The 19,533-nt window shown below is 35.3% G+C and overlaps 1 protein-coding gene across 49 annotated transcripts in view; it reads left to right on the top strand.

Annotated features, from left to right (window-relative positions):
* CLASP2 (cytoplasmic linker associated protein 2) overlaps positions 1 to 19,533 on the top strand; it is a 145,416-nt gene that overhangs the window by 112,410 nt on the left and 13,473 nt on the right. For 20 of the 49 annotated variants that reach the window (XM_088166424.1, XM_088166389.1, XM_088166358.1 and 17 more), the window contains 9 exons: positions 2,807 to 2,830; positions 3,289 to 3,533; positions 4,071 to 4,134; positions 9,236 to 9,399; positions 10,098 to 10,176; positions 10,329 to 10,379; positions 14,868 to 15,011; positions 18,640 to 18,783; positions 19,141 to 19,247. In XM_088166424.1, the coding sequence (XP_088022550.1) occupies positions 2,807 to 2,830; positions 3,289 to 3,533; positions 4,071 to 4,134; positions 9,236 to 9,399; positions 10,098 to 10,176; positions 10,329 to 10,379; positions 14,868 to 15,011; positions 18,640 to 18,783; positions 19,141 to 19,247 (1,022 nt within the window). The remainder of the gene's footprint in view (positions 1 to 2,806; positions 2,831 to 3,288; positions 3,534 to 4,070; positions 4,135 to 9,235; positions 9,400 to 10,097; positions 10,177 to 10,328; positions 10,380 to 14,867; positions 15,012 to 18,639; positions 18,784 to 19,140; positions 19,248 to 19,533) is intronic. The other 29 variants (XM_088166487.1, XM_088166478.1, XM_088166430.1 and 26 more) reach the window with 3 other exon arrangements.

The raw sequence follows: 19,533 nt of genomic DNA, 5'->3' as shown, positions 1-19,533 counted from the left end.
GTAAAGGCCAGAAAATTTGTGGGTTGAGATAAAGATAGTTTAATATGGAAAGCAAAACCCATGCACCCAGGCTGAGCCAAACAAGGAATTGATTCAGTGCTTCCAATAGGCAGGCAGGTGTTCAGCCATCTTCAGCAAAGCAGGGTCCCATCACATCTGACAGTTACTTGAGAAAACAAATGCCATCACTCCAAACATCCCCCTCTTCCTCCTCCTTCCCCCTACTTTATAGACTGAGCATGATGTCAGATGGTCTGGAATGTCCCTTTGGTCAGTTTGGGTCACCTCTCCTGGCTGTGTCTCCTCCCATTCACCCCCAGCTTCCTGTCCAGCATGGCAGTAGGAAAAGCAGAAAAGGTCTCGGCTCTGTGTGAGCCCAGCTGAGCAATAACGAAACCTCTCTATATTATCAACCCTCTGTTCAGCACAAATCCAAAACATAGCTCCACACCGGCCACTGTGAAGAAAATTAACTCTAGCCCAGCCAAAACCAGCACAGCAGATAGCATCTCATAAGTTTAGTTTTTGTTTGCCTTTGTTTTCAAAACGTGACACTAAGTTAAAACTGGTTATGCCATTCTTTCGTAAGCTATACTGTTCTTTAAAGAGTAGGTTTGGCTCTTCTGCCTTCCTGCCCCATAAGCCAAACTGAACACATGATGTATTTTGCTATTCTGACATTTACATCAGCAAGCGAAATTTTCAGTTAATTTTAAATGGTGATGCTATGAATCAGATATATTTTTATGAATTACTATGTGCTATTTGCATATCACTAAATACTTGTAAGTACCGTTTTCTACTTACCAGAATGCTTTAAAGAAATGGTTATTTCTCTGGGTTAAGAGAAACTGTTCTTTTGAAAGTTAGTAAAAAACTACAAATTAGACTCTAAATTACAATCAGATATAACCGAATAGGGAGAAACGAAATATTAAGAACTCTGTCGTATTCTTAGTATGACTGTTTACTGATTTCTTGGTTAACACTTTTTTCTTGACATGTTAGTTTAAATTTTGTGTGCCTTCATTGACATAAAGATCAGAATATCAAGGTCATGGTGGAGTAGAGTGCATTTTCCCCTTTCTCTTACTACAAACTTGCAAAAGGTTTTCAGCATTAATGGTGAATGCCGCTTTGTAAACTGGAAGTCAGTCTGATTTTTGGAATAGGGAGCAAGAGAAAAACAGTCCATGAAGCATAGAAATTTTCTGGCTATAACTGGAAAGCCTGTGCTATATTCCTCTCCACACAGGTGCATTATGAAGAGTATCTTTAGTACTCTTAGCAGACTCCTAGTTTTCAAATTTGCTGGGCAAATTATGTAGTAAGAATAGAAGTTGAGGAGACAGTCATGTTTCCAATGACTGCTCTTGAGGCCTGAATGTGTCTCTTTTGTTGAAGCAATAAAGCTTCTTCAGAGAAACTGGATCCAAAATATCGTGATGCTGCTAGAAGTGTTAGAGGAGAATCAGTTTGTATATTTTAACTAGAGTCTGACATTACAAAGAAGGATCAAGAACTGCAGCATTTTATTGTAGTATTTGCATGCCTAGTTCCTTGCCATGCTCTAAATGGTACAAATTGTCCTGTACAAATGACTCCATGTAGATGGAAATCTGGTAATAAACACCCTTACTGTTCTATCATAGATTGACAATTCACACTCATAATGGTATTTTTAAAAGGCAGAATGTAGAATTCTGATGTGTAATATAAATATAAAAATATTCCAGATTGTGTGTTACTCTTTTTTATTTTATGAAAAATACCTGAACAGTTTTAGTGGTAGTGAAGCCAAAGAGGTGTCAGTCTTCTGCCTAAGATCTGTTTTGAATGTTGCTAGGTAAAATGCAGCAATAATGGAAATCTTTACATATATTTAGGTCTTTTACTTTAGTACCATTCTTCGCATTTCAGATTCATTTATTGAAAAGTCTTTTTTTTTTTTTTTTCGTTATGGTGACTCTTTTCCAAAACACTTAATATCTCCGTGGTTTTTCCCTTCAGTTTTTCTCTTACAGACGTATGTACACTGGTTCTGTTGTCAGTAAGCCTGCTTATTACCTATTGTATTGATTAGTTTGTGATTAGTATTGTGATGTCCTTGAAGTCATTCCATGGTTAAAAATGAGAACCCTGTGCAAATGGCAGTGGTAGTTAAGGGGAAAACGATCACTTAAACTCTGCTTCTTTGAGTATGTAAAGAAATAGAGTTTTTAAATGCTAACTTCAGCTCCAAAGTTTGAATGACAAGAGCTGTTTTGCAGAGGTGTGTGGTTTTTTTCACTTTAGGATAAATAGGGGGTTTTTTTCCCCTCTGATCTTTGGTATGCAGTGTTTTGTTTTGTTGGCTTGTTTTTTATTTTAGGAGATTTGGGATTTTGCATTATGTAATCAGTTTTTTTTATAGACCATTGACTGTAATTGCTGCAATGACAAAATTTAGATATTAAGGTTAAACAAATAATTCAAATCAAAGTTTTGTGCTTAAGTAACAATTGACTGCATGTGTTGTGTTAATGTGTTGATGCTCAAGTATCACTGCATAAGACACAAAGATTTTGACAGAGAAGTCTTTGTGACCAACCCACCTGCAATATGTAATATTTTCCTGGAAAATTAAGCTTAGTAAACTACTTCTTGACAATGTGTGATATGCTACTCAGACACAGAGAGCTAAGAACAAAATTTATGGTAAGACTATGTGTTGTCTAGTGGCAGGGAGTTTATTACTCACAGTGCTGCTATGCCTTATCTTCCTGTTCTCAATTTCTGTTTCTTTTCAATAATTTACTGCTAACAGCTCTTAGGAGACATGCGGACTAAGGTATAGAAACTATTTTTCTTCTTCAATAGTTTAATATTTTGCTCTTAAGATGTTTGATAGAAAATTATTTAAAATGTCAAATTATGTGTAGACTCTGATTCTTAAATCCTGCACCATATATAATGCTATGAAGTGAAATAACTAACTTGCAAGAGTCTTTTGTCACCCTATTATGCAATTTTATGGGTTCTCGAAAGAAGACCTAAAGCTAAATGTTTCATCAAATGTATGTCTTCTATGCATTTGCTTTGGGTTCATGTTTGGAATACTATGTAAGCCATACTTCAGAATATTTTTCATTAACTTGGTTTTATGTGCTGAATGGTTGGAGCCATTTGTCACTGCAGGGAGTAGGGGTCACACCAGTTATTTAAACTGTTGGTCTTTCGACCCATTATGGGTATATTGTATTATCTGTTTGAGAATCCGTGCTGATCTGGGGTGTCTCTGTACAATAGAAGAAGCCTGTGCGAAGAAGATATGAATCATATGGGATGTACTCAGATGATGATGCCAACAGTGATGCGTCAAGTGCCTGTTCAGAAAGGTCCTATAGCTCCAGGAATGGGAGCATACCGACGTACATGAGGCAGACAGAAGATGTGGCTGAAGTCCTGAACCGCTGTGCCAGCACCAACTGGTCAGAGAGGAAAGAAGGCCTTCTAGGCCTTCAGAACTTATTAAAGAACCAGAGAACTCTAAGGTAGGATGACATCTTAATAGGAGAAACATCTTGTTTCCATGTTATTGGAAGGCAGGGTATGTCTTTGAGAGTAAGATGCGGGAAGGAACAAGGAAGCTTTTCTCACTTCTGGCTACTACTGTATATTTATATACTAGTGGATGTAAGGAATTCAAAATTGAGAATTCTTATGATACAGAAGGTTCATAAGATGCTTCCATCTACTATCAATGGAAGACTTTTTTTTAATTACTATAATTTTGGGGTATTTATTCAGAAGGAATTGTTTACTATCACTATTATGAGCACCTTTTTCTGCTTTGTTACAAAAGTATGGTATAATATATGAGACAGTTTAAAGAGACATTTATAGGTTTAAAGTCTCATTATAGATGAAAGCTACTACATTTTTACCCATGTCTGGAACAAAACAGTTTCCTCTACTTAATTTACTAGATTATTTGATTCAGTATTTACTCTCGATTTCATTGATTGCTATGCATTAGTGTTCTAGCAGAACTAGCAAGGGAGTTGACTAATGTATTGTTGTTTTGACAGTCGTGTCGAGTTGAAAAGATTGTGTGAGATCTTCACAAGAATGTTTGCTGATCCTCACAGTAAGGTGTGTGTTAGTTTTTCTTATTTTCAATAAATGTCTGAAAACGTAAATTAAAAGAAAGGCAATTATAGTAAATTGATATTTACATATGTAAAATTTCACAAGCAAAAATAGTTTATGATATCAGATTTCAATTAATTTAGAGTTTTGAACAAGATCATTTTCCTTCTTTTTCTTCAGATTCATGGAAATAAAGTGAAGGTTAATGTAATATAAAATGCGTTGAAGAAGTTCAATGGTTTGTGCTCAAAATCTGTGTTTTTAAGAAGTTGTTGTTTACAGAGGCCACTTCAACACAGATTTTCTCTCAATCAGAAAAGGGTTTGCAGTAATTTAAGTTACAAATAAAGTTGTCTAACTAAATCATACATAATCAGATAAACGATGCCAAATGTGTACTTTTGTATTATTTTCCAGGACATTTTGTATTATCACAGCTTATGATGTCTTACATGAATTTCGTAGGCAGGGCTGGCAGTTGAGACTGGTGAATAATTTTTACATCATTTTTTTAATACTTCATAAGGAGACTGTGCGATAGAAGGCAATGTGACTTTTTTTTCAGTTTTACTTAGGTAAAGACTCAGTATGGATGATAGAACAAGGAAAAAAATGCTTCTGTTTTCTAAGACTATTAAAATCTTTTAAAGTGAGTCACTTTGCATGGTAGTATTTTTACAGTTTTTGTGGGAGATGGGTTACTAGTACAGCTTGATTAAATGTTGCAATTTCTCATACCAGAAGGAATGCAGGTAAGTAAGGAACCTAATAAATGTAATAATATTAGAAAAAGTCATAAATTTATATTTTATTTAATTATAGGCCTACTTGGAAGAAGTGGTTCCTTTTATGTTAAGTATAACATGTCCCACTTTGTGTCCATATTTCAGAATTGATAAAATTATAAAGATAAATTCTTAACAGGGTATTACTTCAGAAGTATTGACTTTCCCAGAAGAAGCCTGAAAAACTATTTTGATTATGCCATACATTTTACATATTTTTAAGTCTTCCTTATTGCTGCAATGGAAAATTAAATTCAGAGTAATGAGAGGTCTTGACAGGTTAACTTGGGGTTCATCTGGCCTCTTTATTTGTCCTGTTGGAAAAAGTTACTTAGCTGCTGTCTCTGACACCATGTATTTTGGAAATAACTTGCATTGCAAACAGCAACATGATATTAAAGTTGATCACATACTGCAGAAATCCAGAAAAAAAGACTAAACCAAGCAGTTAAAAAGAAGAAAACATTACATAAAAAGAAAAGTCGAAGCAGAGGAAAGAATATTAAATACTGAAATATTGCTGGAATATTTAGTTTTTAAATTAAGTAATGACCAAATTGTTAATAGCAGCTTGGTTTAATTGTGGTCCTTCTCTGGTAATTAATATTGCAGCAATGCATATGGCAGAGCTACTGTCGAGATTTTTGTGTAGCATGGGAGCCAGAGATGGATAAGTTAAATGTTCCAAACTTTAGTTGTATATGTCAGAAGAACATTTTACCTTTTAAATAAGCCTTCAAAAATGTTACATTGATTTTTTTTCTAGCTGATTGTTCTGTTTACTGACCACTGTGATATGAAATAGTGTGGCTTCAAGTTTGAAAATTTGGCCTGTGTTGTAACCTGTTGGTACAGCTGTTCCAGTCACTGAAACCTTGCCTGCTTTTTGGTGTTGCAAAACTATTAATAGTTATCAATATGTTATCAGGAGAATCCTTTAAGTATTAAGAGTTCATGAGATTTTTTTTTTTTTCGATCACATACATATGTCTACATAAATCTCATCTTAGACTCTACTCAGGTGTCTGTAGGAGTTACTCTGTCACCATTTTTGGGGGGTTTTATATGGTTTACTTAACTTGGTATCTGGATGGAGGGAGTTACACAGAATGAGTAATAATATTTGGAGGAGAAAATGGGAGAATGACTTAAATAGCATGCTAAGTGCTTATTTTAAAAATAGATTGGGTATCCCAATAAAATTACTTAAATTTGTTATAAAAGTTTTAAAGAACCTTTTTTGTTTTATTTTGGTTTGTATTCCTTACAGGAACTTTGTATTGATGGCCACTAATTTGTGTGTTTTTATCTTTTTCCCTTTTTTGTTGTTTTGTTTTGTTCTGTTCTGGTTTTGTTTTGTTTTGCATGCTGTCCCCTGTGTTGGAACTCTCTTTAGAGAGTAAGTTGGTTCAATATTTGTTGGAAGCCTAACCTTACTTGCATGGATGTGCAATTAACCCCTTTTCTCTGTTTTTCTTCCCCAAAGAGTTCATGCAGTGTCAAGCCTTTTGCAATCATAAAATGATATAAACGATTAGTAAAATATGTGGTAAAGTTTCAAGATGTGCTTTATCTACTAATTAACTGACATTGTTTGGTTATGCATTCCTGCTTTATATTGTGGTGGTTGGCACATCTGAAATAATTCACTTTAGAAGTAGATTACTTATAATTATTTCTGTATCTGTTTATTTTTTCCACTGTCAAATTATTATGAAATTCAACTTTAGATGGTTGATTTCAGAATTTTAGGTTGCATCATAAAAACGGAAACTGCAATTTTTGCAGTATCCACATACATTCTTCAACATATAGATGATTGAGTTCCATTTTCCATTCCAAACTCATCCTTTACCTTAAATACTCTTTCAGTCTTCTTAAATTCTTCATATTGAGACAAAATGATATGTTTAGTATTTCTTTTTAAATGCAACAAAATTACCGGGCTTATTTTTCTCTAGACATTCTCTGTGGTAAATCTAAAATGAAACAAAGCTTGAAAACAAAGCTGAGTCCTCAGTTATGTGTATTTTTAACAGCTAAAACATCAGCACAGGATCTTCAGAGTACCTTTGCCAAAGTGAATCATAATTCACTTTATGATTTCAGTTTAAGCCACTTTACAAGTTTGAAGTGTCATGAGAAATCCATATTACTCCATCAAGTCAGAGCTTGTAACCAGTTTGTTCGGCCTACCATGTTTTAATGGAAAAGCCATGTGTGTCAGTGTCTGCAAACTCAAAGAAACAGGTGCAGGTTTAAATTCTTCTGAGCTGTGTAGATCAGTTTGAAGGATTTTGTGAGACACCCCCCCACACACACAATGTAATCTTTATCGCGCCAGATCTTGTTTGCTTGTTTGCCTAGATATATTTTCCGCCTTACTTTAGGGCTATGAAAGCCAAAGACTTCATATTACAATACAAAAAGTGCACTGATTTGATTTTGCCTCTGTCTTATAACTGTGGCTACTGCTTTTGAATCCACAAAATTAGGTATTGTTTCAATTTATCCTTAGACAGAAGATGTTTCCAGTCCTGCACAAAGAAGTCTTTTCCCACTACTGGTAGGGTAATTCTGAAACCTCAGACTTGAATATAGATCTATACGGACAGTACAGAAGTTGGCAATTTTTTCCCCCGATTTTTAATGTAATTTGTCCAAAAAGGGAAGTTAATTAAATTAGCTATTCCTGATGGGTTTTATATTGAGTAGGGGTTTGTATTGTTTTGTTTTTAACACATATTTTCAGTATTTAAGATATCTACTAAAATTTTTTCCCAAGTCTCCAGTAGATCCTGAAAGAATGATGAAATAGCTGGTTAAAAATTAACCTCTAGGATGATCTGGTCCAACCTTTCTTGATACAATGAATCTGAATTTATTTTTTATTTCTTGTGTAAATTTGGAGGCACTTCTTTAAGAGATACTTGTATCTCTTGTATGGATTTTTTTCCACTTTATGGTGTGAATTTGCTTTCCCTGACTTGATGATCAACATGAAAAGCAATCGAATTTCCTCAGCAAAGAAGGCATGCAACAGCATATGCCAGCTCCTCCTTACTTGCATCAGTGCTGTGGAAGAAAGTCTGCTTCCATGGCTTCGTGTGTGCAGCTGTGTGAGGTGTTATCACAGTTTGGGGTTTTCCACTCTCACAGAAGCAGCAGAATATGACTTAATGACAAGTCAGGTCAGCTGCAGGAGGATTTGGGTTTCCAGCACTTGCTCTGCGCCAGCCACTTCTAGCCTTGCACCCATGTCATAAATACTCAGGAGACAATATCTGCCCAACCCTCTTTGCACCACAGCAATACTTCTGTACCCAACTGTGCTGGAGCATATGTTGTGAAGGAGCCTTTTTCTGCCCAAACACCCTTTTTTCTTCCCAGAGAAACAGGAAACACATGGGCCACACAAGTATAGAGTGTATACATCCTGATTTCACTCTTAGGTCCGGAAAAAACTTAAAATGAGTGATACATATTAAAAGAGCTTTTTAAACAAAGTTACCTATTTGTCACGCCCTCTTTGACCCCTTCCCTCCAAAAAACCCTTCTTCCTGGTGTGAGTCGAGTTAAAAAAATACATGGTTTTGGTGCTTTTGGTTTTGGTTTCGGTTTTTTTTACATGCTGTCTTTTCAACATTATTTGTTGAAAATAAGACAATGGACATTGTTATGAAAGTACTTCCTATGTTTTAAACACCTGGCAATCTGAAATCTAGTGTGGCTTTTTTCACTAATGTGATGAATAATTTGGTGTTGGGATACCTGCAATAGCAGAAGACGCTTGTTCTGTTCTTATAAGTATTTTATGTAAAGGAATTGGCTAGCTGTCACCATTTTGCAGTATTTAGTAATGCAGATACTTGCAATTAATATTTTGCTAAAGAATTGTAGCAGCTTTTTTGGTTTTAAAGATAAAGTGTTTTTGTAGTCTTTGAGGAATATGACAAATCAACTTAATGATAAAGCTTGAAAGGGTAAAAAATTAAGTTTTACTGGAAAAATTGAGGTTGCGCCAGCCATCACAGTAAGCATTCCTTTTCTTGATGAAACTGCATGGAATACATAGTTGTCAAACTTCTACAGAAGTCGACTAAGATTTCCAGTGTACTCTTATATGAAAATCCAATGAAAAAGCAAGGCAGATTTCTTTTCCATTCCTCTTTTCTTTTTTCCTCGCTTGGCTGCAAAACACTGCCTTTCTCTGCCTCTGATTCCCTTACTGCTTTCTTCATTTGTAAGTTCAGCATATGTCAATGTCATTCCCTCTTTTGCCCCATCCTACCCTCTTTCCACCTTCTTCTGCCTTTTAGGTGTTCAGTATGTTTCTGGAGACACTGGTCGATTTCATCCAGGTCCATAAAGAAGATCTGCAGGACTGGCTGTTTGTACTGCTGACACAGCTGTTGAAAAAAATGGGTGCTGATTTGCTTGGTTCTGTACAAGCAAAAGTTCAGAAGGCACTTGATGTCACAAGGTAATGAGCTCTTAAGAAAGTAATGATAATGTAATTGTTAGCTATTTTCAAGGTTTTCTGCTGCTTTTATTTTTTTGCTGTGCTATTTAATTTCTGCAAGATGCACAGCTCACAGCACATCTTGAAGCTTTAGTAAACCTTGTTGCTTAAGCATTTTGGTTTCATAAAATGACTCTTAATTGAAAGGGTTTGAGTCCTCAGTGCTGAACAATTAATATGATACTACCTACCTGATTCCAAAATGTGCATCTGAGCGGTGTATGTTTGTTGTCTCGTCTTATGTTCAGTGATGTAGAAATTGTGTTTGAACTTCTTTATTTTGCTGTAAAAGTTTGACTGGAATATTCATCTCTGTGTCAGCATTAACTTTTAAGGAGTTATGGTAATAATGGATTTGCTTTCTGTCTCCCGTCCTTCTCCCCAGACTTCACTAATAGCCTGATTTAGAATCAGAATTCTAGCATGTCATTATTGTATCATTTCACATTAGTTGCATTATCTATTCTAGCTACACTTGCTTCATAACAGTAATTCCTTAAATCTTGTCCTTAACATGCTAGGTGAATGTTTCTGAAAGGCCAGATACACTGGCAACTGGTAGCAATTTCAGCTTTGCTGAGAATGGTGAGGGCTAATTTGGTGCCTCTCAACAGTTCTTAAAAGAAAATTTAACATAACATTATTTTCTTTGTTTACAGGGAATCTTTTCCAAATGACCTCCAGTTCAGTATTTTAATGAGATTTACTGTAGACCAGACCCAAACACCTAGTCTGAAGGTAAGACTTTTTAGATTTGCTTTGCAAGCAGAAATCATCATTAATAGAAATATTCTCTTAATTTTTGAATTTGGATTGTTATTTTTGCTTAGTGTAAAAACAAAGAAAAAAAAGATTTTCAATTGGTGGATTTTTTTTTTATAAACTTTCAGACAGTCAAGCCAACACTGCAGGACCAGCTTCACTCTTTTTGGAGCTCAAAGGTTTTTGTCTGAATTACTGTCTTTATTCTTAACCCTCTGTGAAACTCTGTTTCCAATAATTTTTATTTGAATGCGTTGTATGCTGCTACTAACCTTTGCGGGAAACTTTAAGCATGCAGATGCTCAGTTTTAAACATGACATTAGTATGAAAATGTTTGCTGCAAGAGAGATCTAATAAAAACACAGTGCAGTAAAAATGAGCAACAAAAATGTGGCTGTCTAACATCAAGCTGGTTATGCAAACTCACTCTAAGTCTTCTCTAATTTTATGTTTGTGATTTCCCATACTTTTTTGACTAGTTCATATATATATTTTCATGTGTTCAGCCTGATAGACCTTGAGTTATTTTAAATTTTTCTAATATTTATGTGAAATTGAATTACTATATTGATAATCATCTCTTTCTGTGGTACACTTTACTTCTCTGAAAGCAGTGTGTAGCTTTATAATTGTACACACATTTTTACCTAAGAATCTGCAGTCCATAGACCTCCCAGATGTCTGAAAAGTAAAAATGTATTCTGTACTACATTTACAGTTCCAAAGAGTGTTGGTTTTAGAACAAATACATTAAATCCTAGGAAAATTTATAAATAATGAGAATGGGGAAATAACAAGCATGTGATACCTGGCAACTTCTGCTCTATCCTGCACGAAATATTTTTACTCAGTTTGATACTGCACAGGCATATGACTTTTCTAGAGTTATGTTGAACTTAAAGTCACATGAATATGCCTTTTTTTGTCTACAATACAGTAAAACTTATATTTTTAAGCTTTTGAGGACAGTTGATACGTTGACCACTTCATAGAGCTGTGTTAAAAAGGGACTGCTGTCATTTATTGAAGACAGCAAATGAGGTAGTAAAAATCAGTTTGTTGTTTAAATGAATTCTTGGAACACATTGAGACTGGTTTTATTTTACTTGGTTTTCCTCCCCAGGAAGATGAATTTGATGGTTGAGATGTTCCTTTTTCCATACAGTAGTGTATAGCTGTCAGAGTTGTATCTTGCACATTTCAAAGCTAAGAGTGTAGATTTGGAACAAGACATAGACTTCTACTAGGCTGAGATGGGTCTAAGTTCAAGATTATTCCCTAAATGGCCTAGAAGGAATTCAGAAATATGAAACACTTGATGAGAAGACATTCTGAAAACAATTTTGAGAGGAAATTCTGAAATCAAGATGAAGCTGAAAGTTGTCTCCATAGAAGAACACCTGTTAGTTTAAAGCAAAATCAAGAATATTTCAAATTAATTTTTGAGACAGTAAATTATGTAACTGTTTAAGAGAAGGTAAGCTTTTTTTCCCAGAAGTGGCATCTGCCCACTACTTCCTTTTTATGTGGTAACTACAACTTCAGGATTCAGACAGTAAAGTTATTGCCCACAGATCAGAAGTATATTTAATATCCACATTATTGAGAATTTTGCCTAAATCTCATCTTCAGTGCACCCATACAGAATAATTGATATAATCAATTGAATAATTGATGTGATCAAAACCCACAGAATAATTGATAATCCTGGAGGATTACTCCAGTTCTTGAAGTCTTGAGCTTTTGTTCTTTGATAAATTATTATCTCATTGCTTTTCTTCTGGGAATACTGAGAAACAGCATTTGCTGTGACAGAAAAAAGAGAAGGGATTTTCAGCATCCCTAAAGATGGTCAGATAGAAGGAGGGATGGTAGATCAGAATTTCGAGCTGTGCAACAATTCCCTTCTACAAATGACGTTTTCCTCTGTTTTTCACATGATAGTAGTAAATGATCCTGATCTTTTGGAGTAAACTGTCATTGTCATTCTTACGCTTAGAAAGACAACTAAGTCTCAGACAATAAAATTTGAGCTTTTAGAGTGGCCACAGAGGTGGGTTTGGATAGCTGGGCACTAAAAAGACCAACCATTGAGAAGATAGAATTCTACTGACCTAATCCGTGGAGGATGCAACTTAGTGTACTGTGCTACATCTCTCATACTTCTGCAGTCATTTTACACTTAAGTGTAGTGAATTGCTGAGACACAGTTTAGAGGTGCCAGATGTATATGTCTGTTTTGGTCAAATGTTTGAATGAGCATAGGAGTCAAAAGTTCGAGGTGAGATATAGTCTATTTAGTTTATTTTTGCAAGTGCAAAACATACGGTTTCCAAAGGATGTGTATTGTCCTGAAATACACTTCCAGTGATCATTTTTCTTGGGTTTCATATCAACTCAGCCTCAATGTGGAGTTGATTTAAGTATTGTGACTAAAGGTCAAGTTTCTGAATCCTTCTTTACTTTAAAAATACTGATTTGTTGACAAAGCTTTTTTGCCACAGTTGTTGAGAAGATTTCTATTTTAACCTAAGTCAGTATTAAAATTTCTGGATCAAAAAAAATACCCTGAGTAACTCAGATTCGTAACTATGAGAGAGCCCACCATTTTAGTCATTTGGTTATATAATGACACGGGCAAACACTCCTAATTATTCAGTAACTTAGAGACAGAGGCCTGTGATGTGGCAGTCTGAAAGTGACAGTATTGAACAACTTTATAGAGAGCGGTTTCAACTTAACACAAATATTCATTGTAAGAATTCTGAAGATGCTTTCATTTCAGTCCAGAAGTTTTTCTCTCAGAAAGATTAAATGGTTTATTGAAGAGTGAAATAGATTATTGAAGATGTCAGCCTTTTTATTTCTAAATTTCAGTTCTGTACATAGTTACTGCAAATATTGGCAAAGATACTTCTAAAGTAGATTTGCTGCTCTTATGAAGTTTTACTTCGGCATGGGGTTTTTAATCTGTAATAATATGGGCTAGTATATATGACCACGGAAAGGTATAGCCCTTACAGAATTTCTTATATCAAAAGTAATTTGTAAAAAATGCCTTTTCTCAAAACAGTTGTCAAGTTTAGCTTTGGGAATCTGTGTCACTGTGAAAAACTCTATTAGTAAGAACTCCCTCCATTCATCTTCTGTTCAGTGCTGTTCTGTTTGAAAGCCTCTGTCTTTACAGAAGTCTGTGCAAGTTCCTCAGGAAGCAGTTCAAACACTAAATTCTGCTCTCTCAGATACAGTACTTCAGATTCTCTTCATTGGGAGAAATACCTCTGGGTGTTCGAAGTGTTACAGTCCTTAACAGCAACCTTTTCAAGCCTTACATTAGATTCATTTAAATCCTCAACAGTTAAATGTAGTGGTGTCACAATGGTTTCCCTAATCTAGAAATGTCAATTTTTGCTTTAAATTTGGAAAGCCATGTGGCCTAAGGTTTTTTGCTGCAGAGATGATCATGGCTTGTTTTTCCTTGGAAAATTGCTAGCAAATTGTATGCATTTGTGGATATTGATCTGCATAAGATGAAAGCCTTCAGCTGCTGCTTGGTATAACATCAGAGAAGTTGAGCATTAACAGCTGCTTTGAAAATGAAGTATTCGTTATTAATCCTCATATGTATGCTAGTGTATCTTGAGTTTTTAATAGCTTGCAAGTTTTATAACCAAGAGAAATTTCTAAATGGCTTTGCTCAGAACGTTTGTACTGCAAACCATGAACAACCAGAAATACACCCAGAACTCTTTTACTCTCTGGTTTGATGGACATAGGTCTCTCCCTCCTGGTAGGTATTTTTGGTTCACTGTCATTGCTAGTGGAAAAAAAACTAGCTAAATCTGATAGATGTCTTTCGTTGACAGATTGAGTGACAAATTTGAGGCAATAGGAGCTGAGGAAATAAATGTTTTAGACATATACAGGTGTAATAGCCCTTTTCCCAAAACTGTGCAGTGGTGCAGTATTGAAGAAACCAGAGAAAGGCTGCAGTCTGGGATTCTGCATAAGGAGTAAAACAAGTCTGTGGAGTAAGAGAATGATCAGATAAATGAGAAAGTACAGGAGGTTTTCTGTCCTCCAGGTAAATCCATGTCTCTGTCATCTAAATATATTCAAAACAAAGTGTGCATGGCTGTCTTAAGTATTTCCTTGAAATTCTCTTCCATACATTTATGGTATTTAATGGGAAGATTCCTGTGACTTATTTCCAGAAACTGACTGCTCAGCCTGTTGTTTTATGAAAAAGCACTGAGTGTTAACTACCTGATAGGAGCTAGTAAGAAGTGATCATTGGTTCATCAGATGATGTTCATTTTTCATTTTAGTACTTGAAAAACTTCCTTAATTATTCTGAATGAATATTTTCTTCATTTCTTTTTTTTTAATATAAGCTTCTGCATATGCAATGATACGTCTCTCAGTTGCTAGCAGTGAAATATAAGCTTTCTATGAGTATTTGAATTTCTGTGGAATAACTTCCTTCTTCAAATGTTAAATCCACTTGTAAATTGTTTTATTACAAAAATATATTAATGCTGAAAACATGTGTAGTTGAATTGGAAAAAAAAATCTTTATTTTAGGGAATGAACACACTACTCTGTGAGCTCAGTTGTTCTTGCAGCGCATCATTTTTATTGTCCACCTGACTGTTTCTCTTTGCAGGTCAAAGTTGCAATCCTAAAGTACATAGAAACTCTTGCACAACAAATGGATCCAGGAGATTTCGTAAATTCAAGTGAAACTAGGTTAGCAGTGTCTCGAATTATCACCTGGACCACAGAACCTAAAAGCTCAGATGTTAGGAAGGTATGTTTGTTAATGTGTCCTTAGAATTGCAGAACATTCCAGGTAATTAAGAATACTTAAGTAAAAAAATTTAACATCTCGAAACTCTCCATTACAGTTGTGTTTTTATATATATTAGTATGCTGAGATTCTGTTTCATAGTGTATCATTCTTCATTGCAAGTACTGTTTAGTACTAAAATCTCTTCACTGGTCATTTTTTGTACAGTTTTAATATTACTTCAGAGACCAGCCCCTGCGATACTAAGTAGCATATTTGTAACAGGAGTGAGTGGTAAATTTGGTAGCAAACTGAGTCTACAATCGGTTGGATTTTCTAGAGTCCTTTGTTTTTAACAACAGCTATGTAGATAAGTTGAACCTTGGACAAAGGAAATTTGTGCTTTGATAAGGTAGTATCATAGACTTATTCTTGCAATGCTGCACTTCCAGTGCGAACCTCCCTTTTCCACATAATTATGTGAAGTGAAAAATAACATTTGCGAGCTACACAGATATAGCAGGGCTATTAAATAACCGTAAGAAATGTACTATGCAGTCTTTGGAAACAGTTTCTAAACAGTGCTTCAATTTGTAAAAAAACTAAAAAATCTTTTAATTTTATATGCAATTTGACAGAATAGTTGCTCTGATGGTTACAGGTCGTGCTGTGTAGTTTCCACTTCCAGCATATTAACCCTACAAAAATGTTGTATCTTACATGGTTCCTCAGTGCAAGTGTCTATGACACAGAGAGCTAACTCTTCTCTCTCTTTTTCTGTCTATTTCTGCCATTTGAAAAGCTGCAACAGTTGTTGAGATTTGTTTTGCAACTTTCAATTAAGTTTGAGTTTTGGCAGGTTCATCTTTTCTAGAAAGAGCAACTTTCTTTGTTTAGGAGTGATGCAGGAGAAAATAGTAGGAGCTATTAAAAACTGCAATGTGAAAAAATAAATAAAAATAATTTACAAGACTTGGTATCTAGAATGTTTGTAATACATAATAAAAAAAACACCAGAGAGTTTTTATACTGGAGGTAATGTTTTAGTCATTTGCTTCTTGTAAAATGTCATGAGTTTGAGAAAACAGTAATAAATTACATCCAATGAACTTTTCTTGCCTGAATATCAAGTTCCAGTAACATATAAAAGCTCATAAAACAGGGGGAGATTTGAAGCAGCACTATCTTTTAAATCAGTGAAGTTTTAGTACTAAGACACGTGGCAAACTGTTTTATCTGATGGTTTGTAACTCTAATAAGTATTTTTATATCAATAAGTAACTGAATCATGGAAAGAATCACCAGTGAGTTAAATCATCTGGACCACTTTAATTATGTAAGTTTCTGGGTTTTATTTTTTCTTTCCATAGCACAGCTCTTTGAGGCAAGTAGCTGCAATAATCCTTTAGCTCTTGAAATTAAAATGTTGCCAATAAGAAGTCAAATGAGTTATTCTGATAGTATAAAATGTTTAATTCTCTTAACAGTCTTCTCAGCCTGCTATCACAGGCTTTTTATTTTTATTTAGTTTAATAAGCTTTATAGCACTTTGTGTGAGTTCTTTAAATTAAAAACTTTTTCTGTATTATTAATGGGTTTGGTTTTTTCCTTAGCAAAAACAGTTGCCATACTAAGTATTATGAAAAATTCTCATTAATTAGTCTGAAATTGGGCACTCTTAGTGTAGTTCACTGACATGGGACTTCTTTCTGGAAGGTAAAATTCTGTTTCAGAACTTAGATTTCCTCTAAGATTAGACTGCTTCTGGAAAGAGTTTTAATCTATTCTTAGAAATCTTCTAAGAAGAAAGCAAAACCAAAGAAATATTTCTAATCCTTATTTCACTTTTTTAAAGATGATCCCTATGTAAGTGAATTTAAATCTCCGGAGAGACCTTATGCTGGGGAGAATAAAAACCTCCAAATACTCTAAAAGCCAGGATTTCTTTGGCGAGGAAGAGAGAGAAAGTAGTTAATTGTGTTGAAAACCTTCTGCAATCAGTATCAATTTTGATACTTCAGGGAGAGCTTAATTTTAGGCAGACTTGATGGTATCAGTTTGTATCCTGATACAATCCTGGACTGTCTATTGTCTTCTCTTAATAGCAGCTTAAATAAACACAGTATTGAGGAGTGGAGACTGGCTAACCAGACAAATGAAAATGATGATTCCCAAGCATCTGCTCAGCTGCTGGATTTGTCTTGGTTTTGCTTTGTGTCAATTTTGATTAAAAGACTGACCATTAAAAATTAGAAGGACAAGACAAACATCAGGCAGACTGCAGAGGACATTCAGGGTGATCACTTGAAGGAAAAGCTATCAAAGGGAGGAGGAAATAAAAGTTAAAGGAAGCAACCAGTCAGGAGTATGCAAAGATAATTTGTGGCAATCTGACATGCTAGGATTTTTGTTGTTAATACTGAGATATGTGCAAGTATGCGTGCTCACACCTTGGCTTTCCACTTTCAATTAAAAAATGCTACAGTTCATTGCTCTGGAAGCAAAAGGAGGGAAATGTCTAAAAGAATTTTCTAAACTACTTGCTTGGAGTGTATTGGTGGTTAAGCAAGCTGCTTATTATTCTGTCTAGCGTGAGGTACTGGTTCTCTCCAGCACATGGCAGATCTTGATAGTGAGCTGTGTAAACTACACATAGTTGGTTAATCTTACAACCACAGTCTTTTGCTACAAATAAGTAATTCTGGAGAACTTCCTCCAGCTCTTCTTTGCCCTTGTTAGTTTAGTTCCTATGTTGACAGGTGTGTTACACTATCCAGTGAATGTTTGTCGAAATGTACTATTAAGTCATTCAATCAACAATTCCAGTGCTAGAGGGAATCCATCTATTATGTAATTTACTGTGTTGCTTTGTCAGTAGAGAGAGCTCTTTTTTTTTATTGAGGTAAAAAAGTCCCAGCATATGTAAAACATGCTGTAGGATGAAGGTGATGGTAAAGATGAACTGATTAAGTTGAGAGTATGGAAGGTGATATCCAGGACAAACTACTCCACAGTTTTCATCTTCAGAATATGTAGTCAGCTAAATTTCATTGCCCATTATGTCTTCCTACCTTTTAGAAAGGTTAAAGGAAGCAGAGGCTAACTAGCTGGGCTGTAGGGAAAGTTATAAGGAGTATCAAGTGATCACCTGTGATCACTACTGTCTCATTCCAGATTAGGGTATCTTGTTTGGTTGGGTTTGTTTTCATTTCTACAGTGCTAACTGTTCCTTTTCAAGCAAGTCATCTGTAATTACCACTTGCCGAACTCAGTAGAAAGGATCACATACTTGCTCCTGCCTGGTGTGTTTCATTTCTCTCTCTAAATTTTTTCATCCAAACTCTTAAAGCCATTTTGCAAATTACTGGGGGTTTTTTTAATGAGTAAGAATGTGGGGCTAGTGGGGTTGAAAAGTGTGTTTCTGAAAGACTTTAGTTACAATGATAGTTGTGTACCTGAATTTATCAAAATCAGAACTTCCAGCTTACCAGCAAATATTAATTGCTTTTGTTCATGTCTGTTAACATCTTTATTCAAGCTTGATCAATACTTGAGTCGTATTTTGTGATTACCACTCATAGCATCTTTTGCTGATAAAATTACTTTGAAACTCTAATTAATGTCTTCAGTTTGTGTTTTCTTCTTGCAGGCTGCACAGTCAGTGTTGATTTCCCTTTTTGAACTCAACACTCCAGAGTTTACAATGCTATTGGGTGCTTTACCAAAAACATTTCAGGATGGAGCCACAAAGCTTCTCCATAATCATCTCCGGAATACAGGCAACAGTGGTCAGGTACCCACACTTCTGTTATTCTTCTTTCTGAAGTTACTATGTAGAACCCTATCTTAGTAGCTCTCTATGGAATGTCTTTTTTTTTTCCTCTAGAGTTACAGTTTCTGTGTTGTGTTACTTCCAAGTGACTTAATAGGTTTGAATGCGCTTCCTAAAAGTAGTTTCTCATGTACTTTTCTAATTTCAAAGTTACACAGGATTGAAGTTGCTAGTAATGGGTTAGACAATCCAGGAATTTACTTGAAGCTCTTTAAATGTTTCTAGGCATCAGAAAATAAATATAATAATAAATGTAATAAGTTAAAAGGGAAGCCTTTAGTCCCGCTAGAGTATCTTTTCTCACCTCTCCTCCTCCAGGGATCAGTGGGAAGTCCTTTAACAAGACCTACTCCACGCTCCCCAGCAAGCTGGTCAAGTCCTCTCACTTCCCCAACCAATACATCACAGAACACTTTGTCACCAAGGTAATGTAGGCTGGTGGTGTTACAATTCCACATCTAAGGCTTATAACACATTGTCCAAAGATGTAACCCTAGCAATGAAAGCATGGGCAAAATTTTGCACAAAATGACAGATGCTCAGAAATAATCCCCCTTCCTCCATAGAATGACAGTGAACTGCTCAGCCTCACAGAAGGGTCTGATGTGCTGGCCTGAGGTGGGAAAGGGCTGTACTTCTTAGAATGCAAATGGATTAGCAAGAGAACAAACCAAAGTGTGCTTCTTTTAACAAGTAGTAGAATATGTCTTC

Source organism: Sturnus vulgaris, chromosome 1 (genome assembly GCF_052056855.1).
Source record: "Sturnus vulgaris isolate bStuVul1 chromosome 1, bStuVul1.hap1, whole genome shotgun sequence".
In the NCBI taxonomy this organism is placed as follows: Eukaryota; Metazoa; Chordata; class Aves; order Passeriformes; family Sturnidae; genus Sturnus; species Sturnus vulgaris.
Note: the sequence above shows the minus strand (reverse complement) of the source record. Positions and strands in the feature narration are given on the sequence as shown.